Genomic DNA, 21,735 nt, shown 5'->3' on the forward strand with positions numbered 1-21,735 from the left:
TTGGGGGGGGGGGGGGGGGGGGGTGCTCCTCATGCTGGAGGGGTGAGCAGCAGAACTCAGCAGCCACCCATTTCCCTTCCCCTGGGTGGGGGCATTTCTGCAGGGGCAAAGGGAGAGAGAAGGATGGGGATGCTGGAGGGGGCAGCACCCACAGCCATAGCTGGAAGGGTGTGGGGGCAATCGGGGAGGGGGGCCCTGCTCCAAAGGGCACTGTGCCTGGGGAGGGGGCTGCTATGGGGGCAGGGCAGGGCCGGAGAAGTGTGGTGTCTGAGGAGCCCGGGCCTCTCGCTTAGCAGAGTTTGTTTTGCTTTCGCCTCCTGTTGCACACCTAGAACAAAAGTTCAGAGGTTGCCCCGGGACTGATGCTGTGCCAGGCTGCTGGAGGGAAAGCAGTGCTGCTCCCAGCCATGGTGATGCTGCCTGCCACTGCCTGAGTCCCTCACTGCTGCCACTGGCACACTGCTGGCACTGTCCCCGTTGCTCTGCAAGGAAGAATCTCCTCACAAGCCCACCCAGCAGCAGTGCATGGTCCCCACCACTGGTTTCACATTTGCTGTGCTCACCACTGCCCTGCAGCCTGGCGTGAGGTGTCTGCAGCCCCCAGCCCATGGCCTGAGGACAGGGGGGGCAGTGGCAGGGGCAGCATGGTGGCCGAAGGCTGGAAGGACCAACATCACTGGCCTCCTGCCCCCAGACTCCTGCCAAACATCTGCATCAGGCAGGGGCCAGCTCCAGCCCTGCTCTAGTGGAAAAACAACTGAGGAGGGAAGTTCGTGTGAGGGTCAGCCTGTACAGCCTGCTGCTGTGCCATCCGGGGTGGGGGACTGTGATCGGGCAGGCTGGAGGGGCATGATGTCCTCAGACAGCCTTGTACCCTCGGGGCAGTGTGTTGAGGACACTGGGTGACATGCCTAAGGTCCCACAGAAGCTCTGTGGCAGAGAGAGGACCCATCGACTGTGCTTCATTAAATCCTTGCTTCATCCCCAGCTCCACTGAGACCCATTTGGCACCAGGACCCGAGGAAAAGGGACTTGGAGAAACGAGTCCCTTGTTTTCATTTTGGTTTTAGAAAAACACAGTTCAGGAGTGGGTGGCTCGGCCTTTCCCTCTGCATGGTGGGGACTGGACACGTGTAAGGGATACAATGCTGTGCCACCACTGCACGTGCTGCACAGCTCCTCCCAGTCCCCAAGTCCCTGTTGACAACAGGAAAGCCACGATGGCCCCGTGCAGGCAATTAGGGGATATAATTAGAAGTGGGTGGCTGTTCTTATGATGGGAACTAGCAGGACAGGGAGTGCAGCCCCATTCAGCTCCCCAGCTTTGTCCTGGCTCTGTCCCAGGAGGTGGCTCAAGCCCTGGCTGGGTTCAGCAGCTCGAGCTGGCTGGGGAGTGCAGCTCCGTGTGGCAGGGTGCTGAGCATGCCCCAGTCCCTGTGGGACACACTGAGGTGCAAGCAGCCTCTCAGCCCCTGGCTTTGGCTCCCACAAACTCCCGGGTTTTGACAAGGATCCACCTTGCACTGCCCACAGCCACTCATGTGACGGGTGACCAGAGTGAGCATCCCTGTGGCCAGCCCCATGGTTGTGCTGGGCTCTGAGCAGCCCCCAGGCAGTGGATGAGCACCTCAGGGGTTAGTCTGGACCTTTGGGTGCATCCCACACCCCTCAGGGACCCAAGTTAGGGCAGGGCTAAGCCATTTCTGTAGTAGCTTTTATGAAACTGCTGTCTCTGAAGCATGGATTCTCACTTTCCCTTCTCCATGGGTTCCTAATCCCTCAGCCCTATAATGCCAGTCAATGCTGCACTCGGAACCTTTCCAGGACATTGTGTTCCTGCCTGTGACAGACACAGGATGGGATACTACTCCCAGCCTCCCCCAAACCCATGGTCCAACTCTCTTTCCCTGGTGGAGGTGGTAATGTCAGAAGTGACAGTGCCTTGGCAGGGCTGGCCCTGCTTTCTAGTAAAGCTTCACCCTGCACTGGTACTTGTCACACCCATGGGTGTGCCACCCCATCCTGCTTGCTGTCACAGGCCAGCCCCCCCCCTCCTCGGCGACGGCATCCCCTCTCTAGTGTGGTTAATCCTCTCAACAAATAAAATTTTTGCAGGACTTCAGGGAATTAACACTTCACCAGGGATATTTCCCTTGGAGCCAGCCCAGGGTAAATGTTTTCATTTCCCATGTATGTAAACAGGACCCTGCAAACTCCCGCCCCTGGGGACACGAAGGGCTAAGTAAGGGATGGCTGTGCCCTGCCCTGGGCTGCAGTGGGGTCACCAGGAGGCTACAGCCCCACCCAGCCCCTCACAGCCCATCCCCTAGAAGGGATCCTCCTCCAAGGCCAAGCACCCTAATTTGCTGTTCTGAAGAAGAAAAACTTGATTAACCCTTGCCTACCCCTGAGCAACACAGACATGGGAGTGGGGGGACACAGGACCCCAACCCGACCTCCTCTGGGGTGCTGCTGGGCCGGTTCGGGGCTGCTTGCCCCGTGCTGGGGCAAGGTGGGGATGTCACCTCCTCCGGGTTTCCTGCGCAGGATGCGGACATGGCCTGGCACCTCTCCCACGCGTGCAGTTTTTAATCCCCAGGTCCATGGCTCACATAACGCGTTGAATAAATCCCACGCCCCCCCGGGACGGACACACGCGGCTGTCCCGTGTGCTGGCGGGGTGTCCCCGGTCCTTGTCCCGCCGTGGTACCAGCGTGACACTAACACTCTCCCCGTCCCCTCGCGTCGCCCTCGGGGCCCACACGGTTAACGCACCCTCGGCCCGTCCTTCCTCCGGCGATTGGCTCCCCCCGAGCAGCCCAGCGGCTATTTCTCTGCTGTCGGGCTGGGAGGTGACAGAAGGCGGCAGGGAGAGGTGTGTCCCCCCACCCCCCACCCACCCCTATTCCCGCTGTCCCCGGGTGTGAGGAGGGTGCCCGCACCCCACGCCCGTCCCGGCCATGGGGGGCTGGTCTCGCAGTGCCTGGATTTTGCCCCTTTTTTTGGCTGGGCTCGTCCAGCCGGGGCAGAGCCAGGAGAAGGAAAAGGTAAGAGAGGTGGGGGAGACCCCCACGGGGGCTGCGGGGCGGTGTGGGGGCCATGCGGTGCTTTGGGGACCCACCTGTCCCCAAGGCTTGCGGCAGAGCTCCCGGGGGCAGGAGTGGGGCACGGTCGCCCTGTGACACCCCATCCCCACCCCCAGTCCCGCTGCCTGGATCACGGGGAGATTTTCCTGAGCTAAGTCTTGCGAAGGGGAGTTGCTGTCCTGGGGTTGGGGACAAAGCAGGACAGAGCCTTGTCCCCCGCTCCCAGTGACTCCTATAGGGGCAGAACTGAGTTCTTTTTTCCATGCAGTGTCCGGGGGGAGGGTGCACCCATGTTTGGAGGCTGTGGGGGCCGCTGTGTCCCCACACTCTGTCGGGCAGAGAGCCGGGGTGACTGTCACCCCCAGCCCTCTCCTACCCAGGGAGGGCGAAGCAGAGCTCTGCCCTCGGGATCTCCCCGGCCTCATGGAGCCAGAGCTCCCCGGGCAGAGCCCCTGTGACTTTATCTCCTGACTGCTCCTAAAATAGCCCCTCGGTGGCACTTGGGTGAGCTTGGGTCCCCTGATGGAAACAGGAGGTGGGCTCCTCCGTGTTAACCCCTGCAGCACCGCGGGCAGAGGCTCCTCCATCCCTGCACGGGTCCGATCCAGCCCCCATCCCTTCTCTGGGCCTGGCTTGGCCACGGCACAGCATCCCGGTGCTGCTCCGGAGTGCCCCAGCTGGGTGCATGCAGGGGCTGGAGGGGGGGGGTCCTGCCTTTTTGGAGCCCGAGGAGGCTGGTTTGGTCTCCCCACACCAGCTCAGGCTGTTTTCCAGCCTTCCTGCCTGACCCTGGCTGGATAAACAACCCTGCAGCTGCAGCCAGCCCTGCACATGTGTGCACATCCATGTGCGTGCTCACTCCAGCTCGTCCCATCACCCTGACCTTGGTGAGCCAGAGCCTGGAGGCTGCCAGCACATTCTGGGACAGGAGACACAGTGCTGGCAGCTGCCACCTCAGCCAGTGCCAGGGCAGGACTTGCTGCTCCAGTGGGAGTGGGTGTGGGGTGGCCAGCAGCCCCCAGCCTGGTCCCATGGGATGCTCCTCACCCCACAGGTGAAATGCTACGACTCAGTGCAGGGCACCATCTACGACTATGGGGCTCTAACCCTGGATGGGGACGAGTACATCCCCTTCAAGAATTATGCAGGGAAGATGGTGCTCTTCGTCAACGTGGCCACCTACTGAGGCCTCACCCTGCAGTATGTGGGTAAGGGTCCCGTGGGACACAGGCATCCCTGGGGACAGGGTTCATGGCCGAGGAGCAGTTGGTGTCACCCAGGCATGCAGCCCTTGGCAGGTCCCCCTGCTCCTGGGACAGGGCATATCCAGGGATGCTCCACGAGGGTGGGTGCAGCTATAGGGGCAGCCTGCTAACCCCTCCCTGGCTCTGCTTGCACACAGAACTGAATGCACTACAAAATGAGCTGGGGCCCTATGGGCTTGTTGTCCTGGGCTTCCCCTCTAACCAATTTGGGAAGCAGGAACCTGGCCAGAACTCCGAGATCCTCCCTGCGCTCAAGTGAGTACTGCTGGGGGTCACCTGTCACCCCTCTCCCCAGCTGGGCTGGTGGTGGCTGCACAGGTTGTAGCTCCTGCTTGGTGTAACCCCTCTCCCTGCCTGGGGCTATGGACCCAAAACCACAGGGCCTGGGGCTCCCCCCCTACCCCTGTGCAGCACCAAGAGCTGCCTGTTGGATGACCCCCTGCCCACCCTTTCCTTGCAGGTATGTCCGTCCAGGGGGTGGATTTGTTCCCAACTTCCAGCTCTTCCAGAAAGGGGACGTGAATGGTGCCAAGGAGCAGAAAGTCTACACCTTCCTGAAGGTGGGTGCCATGGCACAGGGGGGGTAAGGGGGTAGCATTCAGCTTGCTTTTGGGGTGAGCAAAACAGTGATGCACTGGTCCCGTTGCAGAACTCCTGTCCCCCAGTGGCAGAGGAGTTTGGGCACTCCAAGAACCTCTTCTGGGAGCCTCTGCGGAACCACGACATCAAGTGGAATTTTGAGAAGTTCCTGGTGGGTCCTGATGGTGTGCCTGTCATGCGCTGGTACCACCGTGCCAACATTGCTGTTGTGAAGAACGACATCATCACCTACATGAGGGAAACGCGGGGAATGCAAGTGCCAGACCCTGAAGAGGCAGCACCACCAGCCTAAAGGGTGGCTTCTTCCCCCTACCTGCATCCCCCCTGCCTGCTGCTCCTTATCCTATCCCCTTTCCCAAACACAGAAGCCCTCTCCATCGCTCCCATCTCTAGCACCTCCTGGCCAGGATGCTTGGCTGGGCAACTCGGTGACAGAGACCTCAGCAATGGAAGGGGGACACTTCCCAATAACCCCGTGTCCCACACCAGGCAGTGACATCACCTACTAACCCCCAGCTTGTCCCCCTGCTCTGCTATCCCCCCATGCTGGGCAGTGGGAGGATGCAGGGGCTGGCTGCCCTTGAAGAAGATGACCACATCTCCATGAAGGTTTGGCCCGAAAGCTCCTGCTGTGGGGTGGGCCTGGCCTGATTCTGCTGGGCATGGAGCAGCTCTTCAGTGCATTCAAGCTGCCCGTGGTCCTGGCAGAGAGACGTGCTCCTCTCCAGGTTGGGGGTGGCCAGCCTCTCAACCCTGCCAGAGAAATGCCAAATAAAGGCTCTTCAAACGCACAGCCCGGCTTCTTGGCCAGGGATAGGGGGAAGGAGTTGGAGGCACACGGCCAGCCTGGGGGTACCACTGGGGGAGGGATGGCTCCCAGATGGAGAAACTCCTTTTTTGTTGTTTTTTTTTTCCAGAGCAGCAGCAAACATAGTGTTTTGGAGAGAGCAAGGGCAGAGCACAGAGGATCAAAAGGGGCTGGGAACAGGGATCAGTGCCCAGCACAGAGCATGCTGGGGTGCTGTGGCTCCTCCTGTCACACACGTGCCAAGCACGCTTACAGAAATAGGGTGTTGTGGTTTGGTTTTTTTTTTTTCAGTCCATTCCAGACTTTTTTTCCTGAAGCAAGATTTGCCTGGTGCAATTTGAAAGCCTGGCCCCAGGACTACTGCTGCTGGAGGGAGAGCAGGAAGCAAGGATTGCCCTGCCCTGACAATGGCAAGGGGCTGAACCCAGTACCCAGGAGAGGTGGGGTGCACAGACTTGGGGCAATAGATCCTGCAGTGGCCAGGTAAGGGTTGGGTTCCCCACTTTGGCCCCATGGCTACACCTGAGCCCATGGGGGGTAGCACCATTCCTGGGCATCCCTCCCCATCCCCAAGCAGAGGCTGCCCCAGGGGAAGCAGCTTTCAGGACACAACCAGAGAGACTCAGCTACACTTCAGTCCTTAAATAAATACAAAGACACCAACCACCCTCAGCCCGGGCCCTGGCTGTAGCAGGCACCCGCCTGTGAGCACAGAATCTCCCACTGCCAGGAAAAGCCCCATAATCCACTCCTCCAGGAGCTGAACTGAAGCCCCTGGATCAAGATGGCTCCTGGAAATGCTGATTCTCTTCCTTGAAGACCTGGCTCGGGTCTACAGCCTCACAGTGAAGGGGATGGCCGTAGAGGACTGACCCTGTGTTGGCCACCAGCATGATGGCACCTCCTTCACTCTGTCCTCATGGGGATGCACTCCCGAGGTGCTCCAGGCCACATCCATGTCCACCGTGTGTCTGCACAGGGGAGAGGCAGCCTGAGGAAGCTCCTAGATATATACACACGGGCACACACACACACCCTACTCCTCTGCTGCCGACGTTGCTGCGCAGTTGGTCCTTGGCGTTAGGGCAGTCCAGGACCTGCCTGTTCTGAGACACAAAAGAGGGGTGGCATGGGGTGAGCACAGCTCTCTGTGCCCAGACAAGCCCCACGGGAGGGATGCCAGCCACGGGATGGCTGTTATTATCCCCAGGCACTGATGGCCACAGTCCCGCGGGCTGCTGGGGATCAGGCTCACGCCTGTCTTCAGGTGGTGGGGGGATGCAGCTCCCCCTCACCCAGGATCTCTGAGCCTTACCCAAGTCCTTGGGGACTGGTTTCACTCCAGCCACAGCCTGGGTGTTCTGGGTGTGAGCCATGGCACAGGGCGGGCGCCAGGCATACTCGGGCTGCAGGAGATGGAACAGAAAATTGTGAGTGAGTGATGAGGCTCTGCTCCGTATTGGATTGCCAGGGTGTGAAGAGGAGAATGGATGTGTGTTTGTGTGTGTCAACAGGACACATGCTCTGCTCCCAGCTTGGTGACTCAGTGGCCCTGGAAGGGCTGCTTGCATGGGTCCCTCTGCCCCCTTCATGCTAGCAGAGGCAGACACTCACCGGGGCAAAGTGGTGGAAGTTTTGTCCCTGTGTGTGCTCGCTGGGTATCGCTGGTGGGTATCGGATCTGCTGCCACTCCTCAAAGCCATGGTACATGGGGTGAGCCACGGGGGGACTGTACTGGTACTGGTACGGAGGGCAGGCAGGGCCCAGTGGCCCCGGCAGTGGCTCGGGGTGCAGCCTCTCTCCAGAAGCCTGTGAGGAGTCAGGGGAGATGCTGGGGAGAGCCCAGCCCACCACCACCCCCCACTGCCCAGCAGGGAGCTGCCCCTCCAAAGGAAGAGGGCCAGGACTGTAGCCCCCAGCCCCTCCACCCAGGAAGGGTTTTTCCCCCATCCCCACCTGTTTGTGCTGTTTCAGCAGCTTCTTCAGCTTCTCCTTCTCCTCCTTCTCCCTCTGGCAGTCATCCTTGGAGGCTCGCAGCTGGAACAAGGGGAGTTAGTGCAGAGCCCACCCTGCTACCCCCCATGCTTGTGGGGCAGGGGATCCTGGCATTCCCCACAGGAATGCCTGTACATCAGACCCCAGGGAAGGAGAAAGACATGAGTGGAAGATGTTCTGGCAGGGACAAACAGCAGCAAAACCACTGCTCCAGCCCTTCTGCCTCCACTCATCCCCAGATCTGAGATGAGTACAGGGCTGTGATGCTGGGGATGAGTGCACCTCTTACACATCCTGGGGGGACATGGGGCCCCTGGGGGCACCCAGTGCTGCTCACCTGGTTGTTGGAGAGGACCAGCTGCTTCTGCAGCTTCTCCAGCTGTTGTTTCAGCTCTTCCTTCTCCTCGTTCATCCTCTCCCTGTCACTCCTCTCCCGCTGGAAGTCCTCCTCAAAAATTCTCACCTGGCAGGAGGTTGAGGTGTGGGTGCATCTGACAGAGGGGGCACCTCTACCAAGCACCCTGTCACTGCATTGCCATCCCCGACCACGCCAGTTATGCCAAGCCCCAGCCATGTGGGCTGGCATGGTGTCCCCAGGCTGTGATCCCTTCAGCTGAAGGCCTGGAGAGTGCCAAATTCTGTCCCCTCTTGCCCACCACCACAGCACAGACACAGCTCAGATTGCTGAGCTGCTCACAGCCACACCAGGCTCATTCCCAGGGAGGTCCAGGGCATGTAGCTCCCTCCCTGCCTCCAGCAGCTCTGTTGTCCTGCCCTACCTGCTGCTTGAGGAGCTCGTTCTGTGTCAGCAGCTCCTGCTGTGGCACCTTCCCTGCTGGCTCCATGATGCTGGCAAAGATTGGTGGTGGGGAGGCCTGCACATTCAGGGCCTCTTCTAGGGCCTGGAGAGGACGAGGAGCAGACAAGGAGGTTAGAGCAAGGTGCTATGCTTATGACATTTCCATGGGGCCATGGGCACACACCCAGCATGGGAACTGGGTATAATTGGGTAAGAGGGAGATACAGGCCCCACCCATCCCCTTTTCCTGGGAGCTTCTGGGGACGTGGTAGCCATTGTCCAAAACAAACTCCCACCCGGGGAAGAAGCTGGGCAGGAGGGGGGTGATCAGAGTCAGTTTTGAATGAGAGAACAGGAAGGAAAATGCAAAAAAAAACCCCAAAACATTTTTCAGAGAGAGGTTTTGCCCTGGTCCCCACCTTGTTCAGCCGCTGGATCTCCTTCTCCTGGTACTCCCGCTGCCGGGTGACTGGAGCCAGCTGCTCCTGCAGGAACCTCATCCTCTGCTGCAGGTCCCTCACCTCCATGGCCAGCCTCTCCTTCTCTGCCTGCAGGACCCAGGGGATGGAGATCAGCCAGGGCAGGGTGATGCCAGCAGCTCCCTCCTGCCCTTTCCCAGGGACTCACCTCCTCTGTTTCGATCCGGGACTTGGCCAGGAGCAGCTTGCGGTCAAAATCCCGTTGCTTTTGCTCCCTCTCTGACTCCAGCTCAGTCAGTGTCCTGCGGGCCTCAGCCAGCTCCTGGTGCAGATCTGCGACCTGCCAGAAGGGAGCAGGGACATTAGCATTACCAGAAGGATCCACACTGTGGGAAAGGAGGTGCAGGCAGCCCCCAAATCTTTCCCACAGCTGGCCTCCTCCAAGTCTCCCAGCTGGCACCCAGCAGAAATGTGCTCCCCAAGCACCCGGCCTTACCTTCTGCTCATACTTCTGCTTGGTGGCTCGGAAGTGCTGATCCCATTGCTTATTCACCTCCAGCAGCTGCATGGAGAGATAGGTGGCTGATCAGAAGCTCAGCCCTTGCCCCAAGCCAGCCATGGTGGTCCCCAGCAGCCTCCCATCATGAAAGGACCACTCGGATGGAGATCCCGGCTCCAGCAGCACTTCCCTGCGGCTTGGCAGCCCTGGCCCTGTCTCCCTGTGTCATCCCAGCCATATGCCCCCGCTGCCCGCTCCCACCCTGCTCCTGGCAGGGCCCCATCCTCACCTCCCTGCGCTGGTGCTCCAGGATCTTCACCTTCTTCTCCTTGGCCTCCAGCTCTCCTTTGCCTGGTGCCTTCTCCACCGCAGCCCCGCTCTGCTGGACGCGCACGGGGGGGACCCTCAGGGCTTTTGTGGAGGCTGTGCCCCAGGCTGGCTAAACATGGGCTCCCCTCCCATGGTCTCCCCCATCCCCTTGAGACCCTGAGAAGTCCTGCTGGTCATACTAGGATAAACTGGGGGCTTGGTTAAGATGAGGCTGCGTTTGCTGATGTGTCAGCGGGCTCCCTGCCTCCTTCCCAGCCCTCTCCTGGGGCGATGCTGTTCCCTCACCTGCTGCTGCTCAGCAGCTTCCCTCTTCCCACTGTCCTGGCTGCTCAGTGTCACCATCCTCCGGAGCTCCTGGTTCTCACACCTGTGGGGCAGGGAGAGATGGGTCAAGCAGGAAGAAGCACTGAGGACAGCCCTATCCCCCTCCCCACGGCCCACCCTCACCTGAGCTTCTCCAGTGCCTGATTTCTCTGCTCCAGGTCCCTCTCCAGCTTGGTTCGCAGCTCCTTGTTCTCACTGTGCAGCGTCTCACACAGCGTCTGGGGGGTGAACAGCATCACCATGAAGCCTGTAGGCCTCACCCACCTCCCACCAAGCCCTGCCACAGTGTTCACCTCAGGGTGGGACAGGAGGCGCTTGTTGGAAAATAAAAAACCCCCAGGAAGAGCCTAACCAGCCCTTACTCACCTGCAGGAACGATGTTCTCTGCTCATTCTTGTGCACTTTGGAGGCCAGGCGCTTCAGCTCAGAGGCCATGTAGCCCATGCGTACAAAGACCTGGTCCTTGCTGGCTTCCTTGGCACAGCCACTCAGCGTGTTCTCCAGCTGCTGAAGCTGGGGCAGCAGGTTGGCATCCTCGTTCGGTGGCTGCTCCAAGTCCTGGGGAGAGGATGAAGCATGGTCAGATTGGTTCAAGGAGTATTTAAAAGTCCCCCCCTCAGGGCAGATTCTCCATGCTTCTGGGCAGGCTGAGCAGTACCACGCTCCCAGCTTGATGATAGTGATGGAAATGTGCCCAACATCTAATCCTTTCTCCCTGCCAAGCTCTCCCCATCAACACCAGGACTAGAAATGCCAGCTCCTGAGACTGTCCTTTCCACATACACTGCAGTCTGTGCCAGCAGCTGAGGTGTGACACACTAAGTGGGGTCTTACCCCATTCCTCATCTCCTCCTTCCTCCTGTCCTGTCATGGCTCTGTGGCTCCCCAGAGTGCCAGGCACCAGTGACCTGGGCTCCTTGGCAGTTGGCAGCCAAGGGGATGATGCATGGGATTTAAATGGTGCCTGGGAGAGCCTGGGCCAGGGCACACCCACCAGCACCCCTGGCACACCCTCACCCATGCACCAAGGGTGTCCCCAGCAGGCTTGTCCTCCCCTGGTATGCCTGGGTAACTACTCTATTGCCTAGGAGACAAGGTTGGCACAACACAGCCTTGGCACTGCCAGGCAGAGGTGGGGACAGGCTGGCACACCTTTGCCCACATATCTCCCAGCCCCACTGACTCACCCAGATGCCCCTGGGAATGCCTCGGGCAGCACCGCAGGGAGCCAGGAGCCCAGCAGTGTCCCATGCACCCTGACCCTGGGGTTCACAGCCCTGAAACTGCCATGGGAGGGTTTGTGCAGGGCACAGCATGACCAGCTCCTCCTGTCAAGGGGAAGCAGTGAGGACCCAAGCCCAAGCAGAGCACCTGGGAGAGCCTGGCTGCAAGCACGGGGTAGGCACTCAGCAGCCCATCACCCAGTGATGCCACCCCATTCTCCATCACCCCATGGCTGCACCAAAGAGACTCAACCCCTCCTGGAGCCTCTCTGGGCAATGCAAACAGGGATGTGCAACAAGAGCACATCCCCTTAACCAGCACTGTGTGATGCAAGCTGCTGTTTGAGCCCTCTGTCCTGCCTGTGTCTGCTGGCAGCTACACCAGTGGGACACAGGGCTGCCTGCACACCCTCCAACATCCCCAGGGCCACCATCACCACACCCACTGCTTAACACCCCACCCACCAAACCCCACAGGTACCAGGGCCACTCACCACTCTCCTGTTCTCCTGGGGAAACCCCTGTGCTTCAACAGTGACGATCTCAAACTCCCCCTGCAAGGGGAGGCAGCCAGGTCAGGTCTCCCCAGGGAACAGCAACCCCTCCGTGCCCCCCATGTGGAGGCAGGGACCACCATAACAGGAGCACAGCTGGCATGATGATGCCCTCCCTCCTCCCCTCCCACCCCCCCTTTTGATTTATTCCTATTTCTAGAGGCCCAGGGCTTCCTCCTTTTGCTTTAACCAGATGGGGAGGGTTTCTCCCTCTGGCCATCCCTACAGCAGCTCTCACATTCACCAGACTCACACTTGGAGATTTCTGTGCTTCCATGTCCGGCTGGGTGCTGCCTGGGGTGGCCTGTGTGGAGCTGGGATCAGGACCAATGGCTGTGGAGAAGGGAAAGGACATAGCCATGAGCTTTTTGGAGAGCAGGGCCTCTCCCCACCCAGAAGCAGGGATGCAGAGCAGGCACCCCATGAGGTTGGGCACTGATGGATTGTTTCACCCCAAGCTATGGGGATAGGACAGAAACCTCCCTCCAGGAGAAGGGACAACAGCAGTGGTCTGACACACTATAGAGAGGACAGGGCTGCAAGAAACCCTCATGGAATTCTCTTTCACACCTTCTCAGCTTCTCCCTTCCTCTGAGCTCAGGATTATGAGCCAACAGCAAGCCTCACATCTCTTACCTCCAATTTCCAACAGGTCCTCCAAGGCAGATGATGCCATCAGCATTTTGTTGTCCTTCACGAGGTCCTCTGCCTTCTGCCGCAACTTGGATGCTTCCATCTGGGATTCCTCCAGCAGCTCCCCTGTTGTGGGCAACACAAGCATGTTCACCCTCCTTCCCCTCAGGTGCTTGCCTGCTGTGGGGTTTGGCACCAGCAGTGCAATCTTCTCCCTACCCTGGGGGCTGCTCCCACACCAGCAACACCCAGTCACAGGTAGGGGCATGGTGACACAATGGGAATCACAAGGCAGGTGGAAATTTGGCTTTAGCAGCAGGACTTGAAAGCAGAAGCTGGGCCACGAGAGCAAAAGCAAAACTGGGGGTGGGTGGGGGAAGATAACCAAGGAGATAAAGGGGGTGGCATGACTTGGCTGGGGCATTTCAATGCCAGCATATCCCTGCCACTACGAGGAGCACCCAATGCCAGGGTCTTTGAGCAGCACCCAGGAAAAGCCCTCTGACCTGACAGGGTTTGTGGGAGGCAGGGATTGTCATCAAAGGCAAAACAGATGCCAGTATCTGCAACCCACCACTGCAGGGCTTGGAGGAGATGACCATGCTCCATCATCTGCCCTTCTTTCCCAGCCCTTTATCCCACCATAAAGTATCCCAGGAGTTCAGCAAATGCCTCACTCCCTCTGCACCCCCACATGAAAAATCCCAGACATTCTGCTTCAGCCCCCTGGGCAGGAAGAGGCCTACTGCTGTCCTAGGGCCAAGACCCTCAGTTATATGTTGTACCCTTCCTAAGCAGGGCAAGAAAACCCCCAGACTCAGTGGGCACCACCTGAGCTGCCCCAGAGGTGAATCTCATTCCCAGCAGTTACCAATTGACTTGATCCCCTGCATCTTCTCCTTCAGCCGGGTGTTCTCCTCCACCAGCCTCTCAAAAGCTGTGGATCCATTCTCCTCTGAGCCCCCACCAGGGTCGTAGATGCGGTAGGGTCCTCTTCCTTCCATCCCTGCCATTCAGTTGCCTCAGCCAGGCATCCCTGAAAAGCAGTGGAGCTCAGTGTCACCTCCCTCTGGCTCCAGACAGCACTGTGGTCCCCTGCTCCCCACGGTGCTGGGTTCTGGGGTGCTGTGCCAGTGGGAACTGTGCTGCCTCACTGCTCAGCAGCCCACAGAGAAGTGTCCCTGGTGAAGGCTCTTCCCCTGTGGCTGTGTTTGGGGTGAATGTGCTGGGGTGACTCAAGGCCATGAGAGGTGTCACGGGAGGACGCATCACCAGCGGCCCTGCTTGGGGCTGGCTCTCACCCCTGTGGGGTGCCAAGGATGTCACAGCCACTTGCCCTTGTATGCCAGGAGGGATGGAGGTCCAGCCCACTTGCCAGCACAGACCTGGGGACCATCACCTATACATCCTGCTCCCAGCAGAGTATTTTTGGTGGGCAGAAAGCCAAGCCCCTACCAAACAGCTGGGGGCTGTTTGGGGAGGGGTTGCATCAGAAGCCTTGGCTGACAGCCAGGGGGATGTTTGGGCAGCACTGAGGGGCATAGGTGAGCCCCAGAAGCCAGTCAGGGAGCATCCAGACTCCAGGTTTTGCCCATTTCCTGGGGGTGACAAAGCAGCTGCACTGAATTACAGCCCAACATACCAAGAACATAGCCCTGGTCCCAGCTTGCCATAAACCAGGGCAATACAGAAGCTGACACAGCCCTAAGGCTTCTTCCACCCAGCTGAGGCAGCTGAGTGCTTGCAAGTGGGAGGGGGCCAAAGGGAGGCATTTTCAAAGGGGAAGGAGGATTGTCTGTACCAGAAACTGTCTTGACCTTAGACTGAAGCTTATGCCACAAGCAATCCTGACTGATCACCAGTTTGGGTGACCTGCCAGCCAGGGAGCAGCAGCGATTTTCCAGATGACAAGTGCCACCTGGCAGCATCCGCAACTGGAGCGGCAATTAACACCCAGCTCAGCAGCAGGTAATTACACACAGCCTCATCAGCTGTCTGCTTTGGGGAGATGCATCTGCCAGGAGGTTTCCCCTTCTTCCTGCTCTCCAAGCCTCCACTTTGCCCACAGCCCCTCAGGAGGAGCCAGCAGCCCCATCCCAAGAAGGTGGAGGAGGTGAGAGCCAGAGCGGCCCAGCTGCAGAGTGGGCCAAGCAGTGACTAATTCTGGAGCCCACAGCAGCTGACAGGAAGCTGCAGAAGAACTGGGACAGTTTCTGTGGGTCCCAGTGCCAGACACCATCACCACAGCCGTATGAAATTCCCCCAGGCCCTGCCGTGGGATGAAAAAAAGACTCCTCGAGCAGACCTGCTGCACACGCATTACCTGAGGATCTGATGGCACCTCCACAGCAGGGAAATGCTGTTGCCTGCAGCCATGCTACCTGCCTGGCCAGTCCAGAGAAGTCCTCCCATATTCTTCCAGCTGGATGAAGCCACTGAAAGTCTCTACTATTCCCATTTCTCACGGTTTTTCTACCTAAAACCTGCACCCCACCAACCAGACAGCAGCAGAGGGCATGCTGGAGCTGTCCACAAACCTCAGCTGGGAAGAGGAACTGAACTCCTCCCAGCTGAAAGAAGCAGAGACCAGCCATGAATCCACCACCAAATAAAGACCCAGCAAAAGGGAAGGGTTCTGAAGCTCCTGAGCCCATTGCCAGGATCAGGGTATGTTTGTCAGGCACAGAGGAAGAGTCCCAATTCTACAAGGAGTTGCTGGGACCGAGGAGTCACCCTGAGGACAGGACCTTGGACCAGGTCACTGCTCCCAGTCTTGATTTTTTTTGTTTGCTGCATTGGGATTTTTCGGTTGGTTGGTTGGGGTTTTGTTTGTTTCTTTCTTTCTTTCATTTTTTTCCCTGAGAAGTTCCAGAAGGCAATATTTACAGTGGAGAAATCCCCTGCTTTAACAAAAACACCAGGGGGAGGAGAGAGAGGTCTGCAGCCCAGCACCAAGGGATGGTTAGAAACACAAAGAAAACATGACTACCACAAACTCCAGAAGAAACCACCGAACCACGAGGAAACACTTCTCTTTTTGCTCATCAACAGCTTCTAAGCTAATCTGACAGTATTTCACAGCCCCAGGGGCTGAGGGTCAGACACTGACTGTGGTTGCCCAGGTACAGCTCAGGTACAGAGGCTGCCAGACCTGTGGGCATGGCTGGTAACAAGTGAGACACTGAGACCTTTCAGAGTAAATTTTTATGAAAAGGCAGCAAAAGGAAAGAATGAGAGCACAAGCAGGCTGGGGAGACTCCCAGGCAAAGACAAAAGCAGGGAGGTATTTAAACAGCCACACTGCACAGCACGGCTCTGTGTGGCACTGTGTAGCCTTGGCCAGGCTGTTGCCCATCACACATCACTGCCACAGCCACAGAGGGCATACAGAAGTGGCAAAAAGAAATTATTCTTGCCTTAAAATTACCAAGCAGCCTAAGATACAAAGGTGGAGGATGTGAATCCTGTGCAGCCAGTGGACCAGCACCACTGGGGGTGGGTTCTTTTGGCAGCAAGCCCAGGGGTGGAGAACAGGCTCCCCGAGCCACAGGCTTGGCAGCCCATCAGTCCCATCCCACAACCCATGGTGGGGGCTCAGCCCAGCCCTTTGGAGAATGGGATTTTCCTTACCCCAGCATGCAATGTTCCCAGGAAGTCTCCTCCCCGACAGGATTGCATGAGGTGAAAGCAAATTCCTGCAGGCTCCCAGCATCCCTTTCCCAGGACCAGGGCTGCTGAGCCCCCAACATTCCTCTTCCTCAGAGGAAAAGCCACTCAGATAGACACCATGGAGGCATTTTTTTTGTTCGATCATTTTACTGGAAATCAGCAAAATGCCACATCCTTTAGCCCAGTTCCTTTCCCTCTCCAGAGCTCCAGCAGCTCCCCAGCTCCAGAGACAACCACTGCTGGGCTGGTCTCATTCACAGGGAAGCAAAGGCAGAGCTGGCTTTAGAAGGAAGCAACAATAAAATGAGCTTCTAGGCACTGTAGTTGGCAGGGATGGGAGTAATAAAAGAAGAGGAAATAGGGCATTGCAAAGCTCAGGTCTCAAAGGAAAAGATCTGAATCTCCACTTGAAGCATCTTTATTTCCAGCCTGTCTAGCTGCAGAGAGAGGGTGGGAAAGGCAGGGGCCCCATCCAAAACACAGCAGATGTTACAGATGTGCTCTAGCCAGAAATCCCACCCTCACCTGAGAAACCCACCTCCCACAGAGGCTTCACAAAACAACCTGCTTCTGATGAGTTGCTCACAAGGAAAATAAAGTGTTTCCCCATTTGGAGCCAGGTGTACAAACATGGATAATCACACACAGCTGCAGAGCTCCTCACCACAGGTCCCAGCTCTGGAGCAGGCAGCCTGCCTTGGTGGTGGTGCTCCCCTGAGTGGTGTTTTATGGCAGAGCCTGCTGTGAAGACATCTCTCTTCATGCTGCCTGCTCCATTTCTCCACACACCCCCCACCCCACCTCCCCGAGGCCAGAAGCTAATCATGGCTGCTTGACACAGCACTCAAAAGCAGAGCAGGGCACATCCACCCCCGTTCCTTCCACCTCCAGCACAACCTGGGCTACTCCTGTCCAACCTGCTACGCTTCACCTGAGCAACAACCAAGCAGCAGAAGACAGCAGCACCACAAAGTTACACCAGCAAAGCTACCTCTGTCACCAAACCTGACAGAACTGTTGCTTTTAAATTAAATCTGCAATGACACAAGAATAGATGGCTCAGATTCTTCCAACCATGAGTGTTTTCTGCCAGCTGCTGGCAAGCAAAAACCCATGCCCTGGTGCTAAATATGTCTGTTTGGTGTAGGTCAGGCTAAAAGGGCATTGTGGGATTTCTTGCAGAGCTAGGAATGATGCCAAGGGCTGTAATAAGCCTCTCTTATTTATTTATTGCTTACTTTGCCTTGCCACAGTGGCAGGTCTCAAGGATGTGCCCAGCTGGAACTTTCTGCCTTCATAGCTCACCCCAGCACTCAAATCCAGTCTTCCAGATCCTGCCACCTTCACCAGCTCTCAATGAAATTTGCAAACCAAAAGAGCTTGTGACAGCGCAACAACTCTTACTCACCCAAGCAAATGGAAATAGTGAGCTAAAGGGGAAAGGTTGCATTTGCCTCCTTGATATGGGGAGCCACCGGCGCCCAGGGACAAAGAGGAATGGGACAGACAGATCTCAGAGAGGCTGCAGGTCCCCACGAAGGGGACTTGGGAGCTATTCTCACCCCAAAACGAGAACTGAGTGAGGGGAGATGGGGAGCCAAGCTGTACACCACCTCCCCAAAAAAGGAAGGGAGGCAAGTAGGGATGCTGCCATTCCTACTCTGGCTGCTCCAGCCTCTGGATCTACATCCCATGGGGACTCTTCCATCGAATTGAGGCTCCCCGGAGCCTCGGCTGCTCGCAGCCCACCGGGTGGGACCCAAGCACCGTCCCTGCCCGGGGGAGAACCGCAAGTCCAGAGTCAGAGAGAAGGGAGACGCGTGGGCCTGGGGAAACGCCGGGGTTGTGTAAGGCAAAGCGAGGGGAGGAGCGAACGCGGGGCTTCGGCCCGGGGCACGGCAGCGGTGCGGGGAGGGGAAACACCCCGAACCCCTGCGGGCCGGGAGGGACCCCCACACCAGCACCTCTCCCAGCCTTCCTCCTCTTCTCCCCCAGGCTTTGTGCCTGTTCTCCCTGCAAACACTCTGCCTGTCCCTTCGGGAGCGGCGAGGGGAGCCGGCAGCCCCTTGCGCTGCCCCGGGAGAGGGGAAACTGAGGCACGGCACGACTGTCGCGACTCGCCCACGGCCCTCGGGCCGGCCCCTGTTTGGGTTTCACCCCGACCGCCCGAGCAGACCGAAAACCCAGGAACGGGTCAGACAGGGCCAACAGGCAGCCCCGAACCCCACCATCCCCTGCCCATCACCGGCGCCCTTCGCTGGGGCGGCGCGACCCTGTGCCCAGGCACCATCCCCAGCACCCAGTAAGGCCCCGGTACCCCATGCAGGGTCTGCCTCCCTAAGGGCAGGAGGTGCCCGTACCACGCCGAGCTCACCTGCCAGCTCAGTCCCGCTCTGTTTCTATTCCGGTCCTGGTCCCGGTCCGGCTCCGCCGCCGCCGGCCCCGGAGGAAACGGGGTGCGGGGCGGTTCCGCCCCTGGGAAATTCCCAGCCTGACGGACAGGTCCTGCAACCAATGGGCGCCGAGCGGGGGGTTTAAAGGGGCAGGGCGGGGAGGCGGTTTGTTATGGCGGGGCGGCTGCCAGAGCTGTTGTCCTTCCCCGGGGTTGTGTGGGGTTCCCTGAGCCCGCCCGGTATAGTGGGGTGCTGAGGGATGGAATTAGCCAGCCTGCCTCCTTCTTAGCGGGGTTTCTGCTCGCTGGGAAACCCGGGCCCAGCAGCGGCTCCCCTGCGGCTGATCGAGAGACAAAATGGCGGGGCGGAGGGGAGGGCAGAGCCCGGCCCCGCACCTTCCTGCCCTTCCTCCTCTGGTGCTGCTTGTGGGGTGCTGCTGGTTTGGGCTGTGGGGGAGTAGCTGAGGAGGCTCGGTGGCCCTGTGGCAGCCAGGGCTCTCCACTCCACTTCACTTCACAAAACATTCTGCAGGCCCCTGGGGCTTTACCACATCTTCCTCCCCGGCAGCTGAGGCAGGGAGAATTCCCCGCTGAGCCTGTGTCTCCTCAGTGATATTACACCCAAAAATTGCACCCCTGCAGCTGGGGTGTTTGTTACTAAGGATCCTGCACTGCTGCTTTGATTCTTGTGCGCCCATGAATGACAGGAACCAGCCAGAGGAGAAAGAACCACAGGGAATGCCCTCTGGTTTCACATAGCTCCTTGGGACTCTGTAGCTACCTGATTTTCTTTCTTGTGTTGGTTTTGCCACAAGGACGGTGGTTTTGGTACATACATGTAAAAACAACAAACCAGAAGGAATGAAAGCCTTGTTCTCTTGAACTTTCTGCAGGTGGTGGCTATTTGGGCTACCAGAGGTGCCCTTCAGTGGTCATCCTGCTGCTTCCAGCTGTCCCACTCCTGAATTCCTACTTGGGTCTGTTCAGACAGCTCCACCACTTCTTGGGGATTTGATGTTTTGGGTTGTACAAATGAAAACAAATAAACCAGCTCCTTTCCCTGACTGTCCTTTGCTCCAACCAGCACATTGTCCTGGCACCCTGGCTGGTGGCTTGGAGGGTGCTGGGACCCCAGCTTGCTCTTTGGCTGTGCTTGTGTCCAAGATCCCAGCTGGGGATGAGACAGCAGCACCCCATGCACAGGCAGTAATCCCCTTCTGTTCCCTCAAGGGCTTATTTTACCCAAAAGACTCAGTGCTTTTCTGTAAACCCTCAGAAAACTTGGCTTCAAAGCTAAATGCAGTGCTACAGAATCAGAAAGCATGTTATAAATAAGATAATATCTCAACCTGCAAAAAAAACCCCAGCCAAACTCTGCTCTGTTTCTGTGAGGAGAGAAGGGGGGTGGCACAGCCCTGCTCTGCAGATGAAAAGCTGCCTGAGCTTCCCCTCATTCCATCTTGGTTACCAAAAAAAAGCATCGCTCTACTTACCTGGCTGGGTCACGGAGGGGCTGAGGGTGGTGAGAGCCCTTTGGGCCAGGCGTTCTCCAGCTGCGATCCCCAAATGCAGGAAGGCTGTCCCAGCTGAGCTTTTAGGCATGGAGAAGGGGAATTCCCCATGATGGAAGCCCCAGACTGCCTCTTCGTGGTTTTGATAAGGAGCCAGGCCCTGCTTAAAGGGCTCTCCTGTGCCATTCCTTCCAGGGGCTTCTGAGCCATCTCAGGTATTAGTCAGCCAAAAAAAAAGGAGGGGCTGGGGTGGGGGGGCTGTGATTCACTTTTGGACAACTGAAGAGCCTAAATATATCACTCTCCTTCCCTGGCTTCTGACTGACTTCACTGGGTTTGCAAACATGTCACTCTTCTCCCCGGGGACCTGCTGGGTCTTGCGAGAAGTGTCATTGTCCCATCAGCATTTCCATCCCATTGTCATCCTTATCTGGAGTCAGAACAGGATGTGTCTTTCTTGGGAAGTGGGGAAGGGCTGCTCTGCTGGTGGGCCAGGGCAGGAGATGGTGTGCCAGGGTTGTAGGGAGTCCCTGCAAACCATCCACTAAGACAACCGATAGCCAGAACCGAGGCTGGAGGCAGCTCATGCTGAAATAAACACCAAGGATTTAAGTGTTCCTGTTTTACAGAGGCTGATTCCAGCTCCCCAGCTCCTCCCCAGCAGGCACAGAGTTGTACCTGGCAGGATGCTTGATCTACACTCGCCAGGTGTGAGTTGCAAGGCCTGAAAACCACCTTAATTTAGTATGGCTGGTGTGGGTGGTAGGAGATGGGTGAGGGCAGGAGGAGCCATGGGGTCCGTGTGGGGGTGGTCAGTCTATGGTATATTCTCCCCCCCCCAGTGCCTCTCCACCTCCCTACCCAGCTGCTTATTCTGTTTCTAACTAAGGTTGTCAGCTCAGGCTGGCCCAAGCACCAAAATGAATTTCACTATGATAACCACTATGAAGTCCCAGTGGTCTTTCCTCATTTCTTTGGTCCCACCATGCTCACAGGGGAGAAAGCTCACCCGACAGCAGCTGCAGTTCCTGACCATGCCTGCAAGGCTGTGAAGGTTTGTTCACATCTGACACTTTCACATATTAGGGGTTTTTTCTAGTACGAAGGGTTGGGCTCAGTATCTTCCTTCAAGTTGAAGCTTCTTCTCATGAAGGTGCCTGGGTAGCCAGGACAGCCAGGAGCAGGAGGACAGCTGTTTGGCACAGCACCCCAGGACCACGGGTGTGCTTATCTCCCCAGGGGGCTGCCAATGGGTGCTGTGGTGATGAGATGGGTCAGATGGGTGCTGGTGTGCCAGCATCCAAGGGAAGCAGAAGGCCGACAGTGACGCTCTGGTGGGGAGGAAGCTCCGGCCGCAGGAGGGGATTTCCAGAACTCTCTGATCTGCTGCCTATGCAAATCAGGAACTCAAATTAACCTGGCAGGATGGGAGTGCTCAGGGATGGAGGGCAGGGGAGGGAGCCTGGGATGCGGGAAGAGGGAAAGAGGGAGTGTGGATGGGATCAGGGCAGGTGAAGGGTAAGCAGAGGGATGGAGGAGGAAGGTGCTGGGTAGTGATCCTGCTGTCCCAGGCCTCCTGCAGCACCCTGCCTTTGCACCATGGCTTTCCAGGGATGCTGGGCTGCTTT

At 57.9% G+C, this 21,735-nt stretch overlaps 2 protein-coding genes and 1 long non-coding RNA gene across 12 annotated transcripts; 2 read left to right on the top strand and 1 right to left on the bottom strand.

Moving 5' to 3' along the window:
• The first annotated feature begins 2,728 nt into the window (after positions 1-2,728).
• GPX3 (glutathione peroxidase 3) lies at positions 2,729-5,742 on the top strand. The gene is made up of 5 exons (XM_071758611.1): positions 2,729-3,047; positions 4,141-4,294; positions 4,489-4,606; positions 4,812-4,911; positions 5,001-5,742. The coding sequence occupies exons 1-5, from the start codon at positions 2,961-2,963 to the stop codon at positions 5,241-5,243; spliced, it is 702 nt and encodes a 233-aa protein (XP_071614712.1). The 5' UTR covers positions 2,729-2,960; the 3' UTR covers positions 5,244-5,742.
• Positions 5,743-6,386: 644 nt separating this feature from the next.
• Positions 6,387-20,208, bottom strand: TNIP1 (TNFAIP3 interacting protein 1). 10 transcript variants are annotated; one of them, XM_071758597.1, is made up of 18 exons: positions 20,090-20,208; positions 13,407-13,571; positions 12,539-12,661; positions 12,147-12,235; positions 11,843-11,902; positions 10,492-10,683; positions 10,249-10,343; positions 10,087-10,168; positions 9,761-9,853; positions 9,469-9,534; positions 9,181-9,312; positions 8,973-9,101; positions 8,534-8,656; positions 8,092-8,217; positions 7,716-7,796; positions 7,374-7,568; positions 7,075-7,165; positions 6,387-6,860 (listed from the first exon to the last, which is right to left on the bottom strand). In XM_071758597.1, the coding sequence occupies exons 2-18, from the start codon at positions 13,546-13,548 to the stop codon at positions 6,796-6,798; spliced, it is 1,884 nt and encodes a 627-aa protein (XP_071614698.1). In that variant the 5' UTR covers positions 13,549-13,571; positions 20,090-20,208; the 3' UTR covers positions 6,387-6,795. The 10 variants fall into 10 exon arrangements, with proteins under 10 accessions (XP_071614698.1, XP_071614702.1, XP_071614703.1 ...); XM_071758601.1 differs by lacking the exon at positions 20,090-20,208 and adding an exon at positions 18,579-18,692 and having other exon boundaries at positions 6,387-6,865; XM_071758602.1 differs by lacking the exon at positions 20,090-20,208 and adding an exon at positions 18,579-18,657 and having other exon boundaries at positions 6,387-6,865; positions 9,761-9,850.
• LOC139802936 (uncharacterized) lies at positions 14,241-17,255 on the top strand. The gene is made up of 2 exons (XR_011728821.1): positions 14,241-15,292; positions 15,399-17,255. It is a non-coding gene; the product is annotated as an uncharacterized lncRNA (long non-coding RNA).
• Positions 20,209-21,735: the final 1,527 nt, after the last annotated feature.

The sequence above is a fragment of the Heliangelus exortis genome, chromosome 15, assembly GCF_036169615.1.
Source record: "Heliangelus exortis chromosome 15, bHelExo1.hap1, whole genome shotgun sequence".
NCBI classification, from domain to species: Eukaryota; Metazoa; Chordata; class Aves; order Apodiformes; family Trochilidae; genus Heliangelus; species Heliangelus exortis.

Coding starts and splice junctions, on each gene's coding strand:
- TNIP1 (XM_071758597.1), bottom strand. CDS start 13,548: ATGGCAGGGATGGAAGGAAGAGGACCCTACCGCATCTACGACCCTGGT. Junction 10,344..10,491: donor AGAGAACATCGTTCCTGCAG/GTGAGTAAGGGC, acceptor TTCACCCCCCAG/ACGCTGTGTGAGACGCTGCA. Junction 9,313..9,468: donor AGCAGAAGTATGAGCAGAAG/GTAAGGCCGGGT, acceptor CCCTTCTGGCAG/GTCGCAGATCTGCACCAGGA.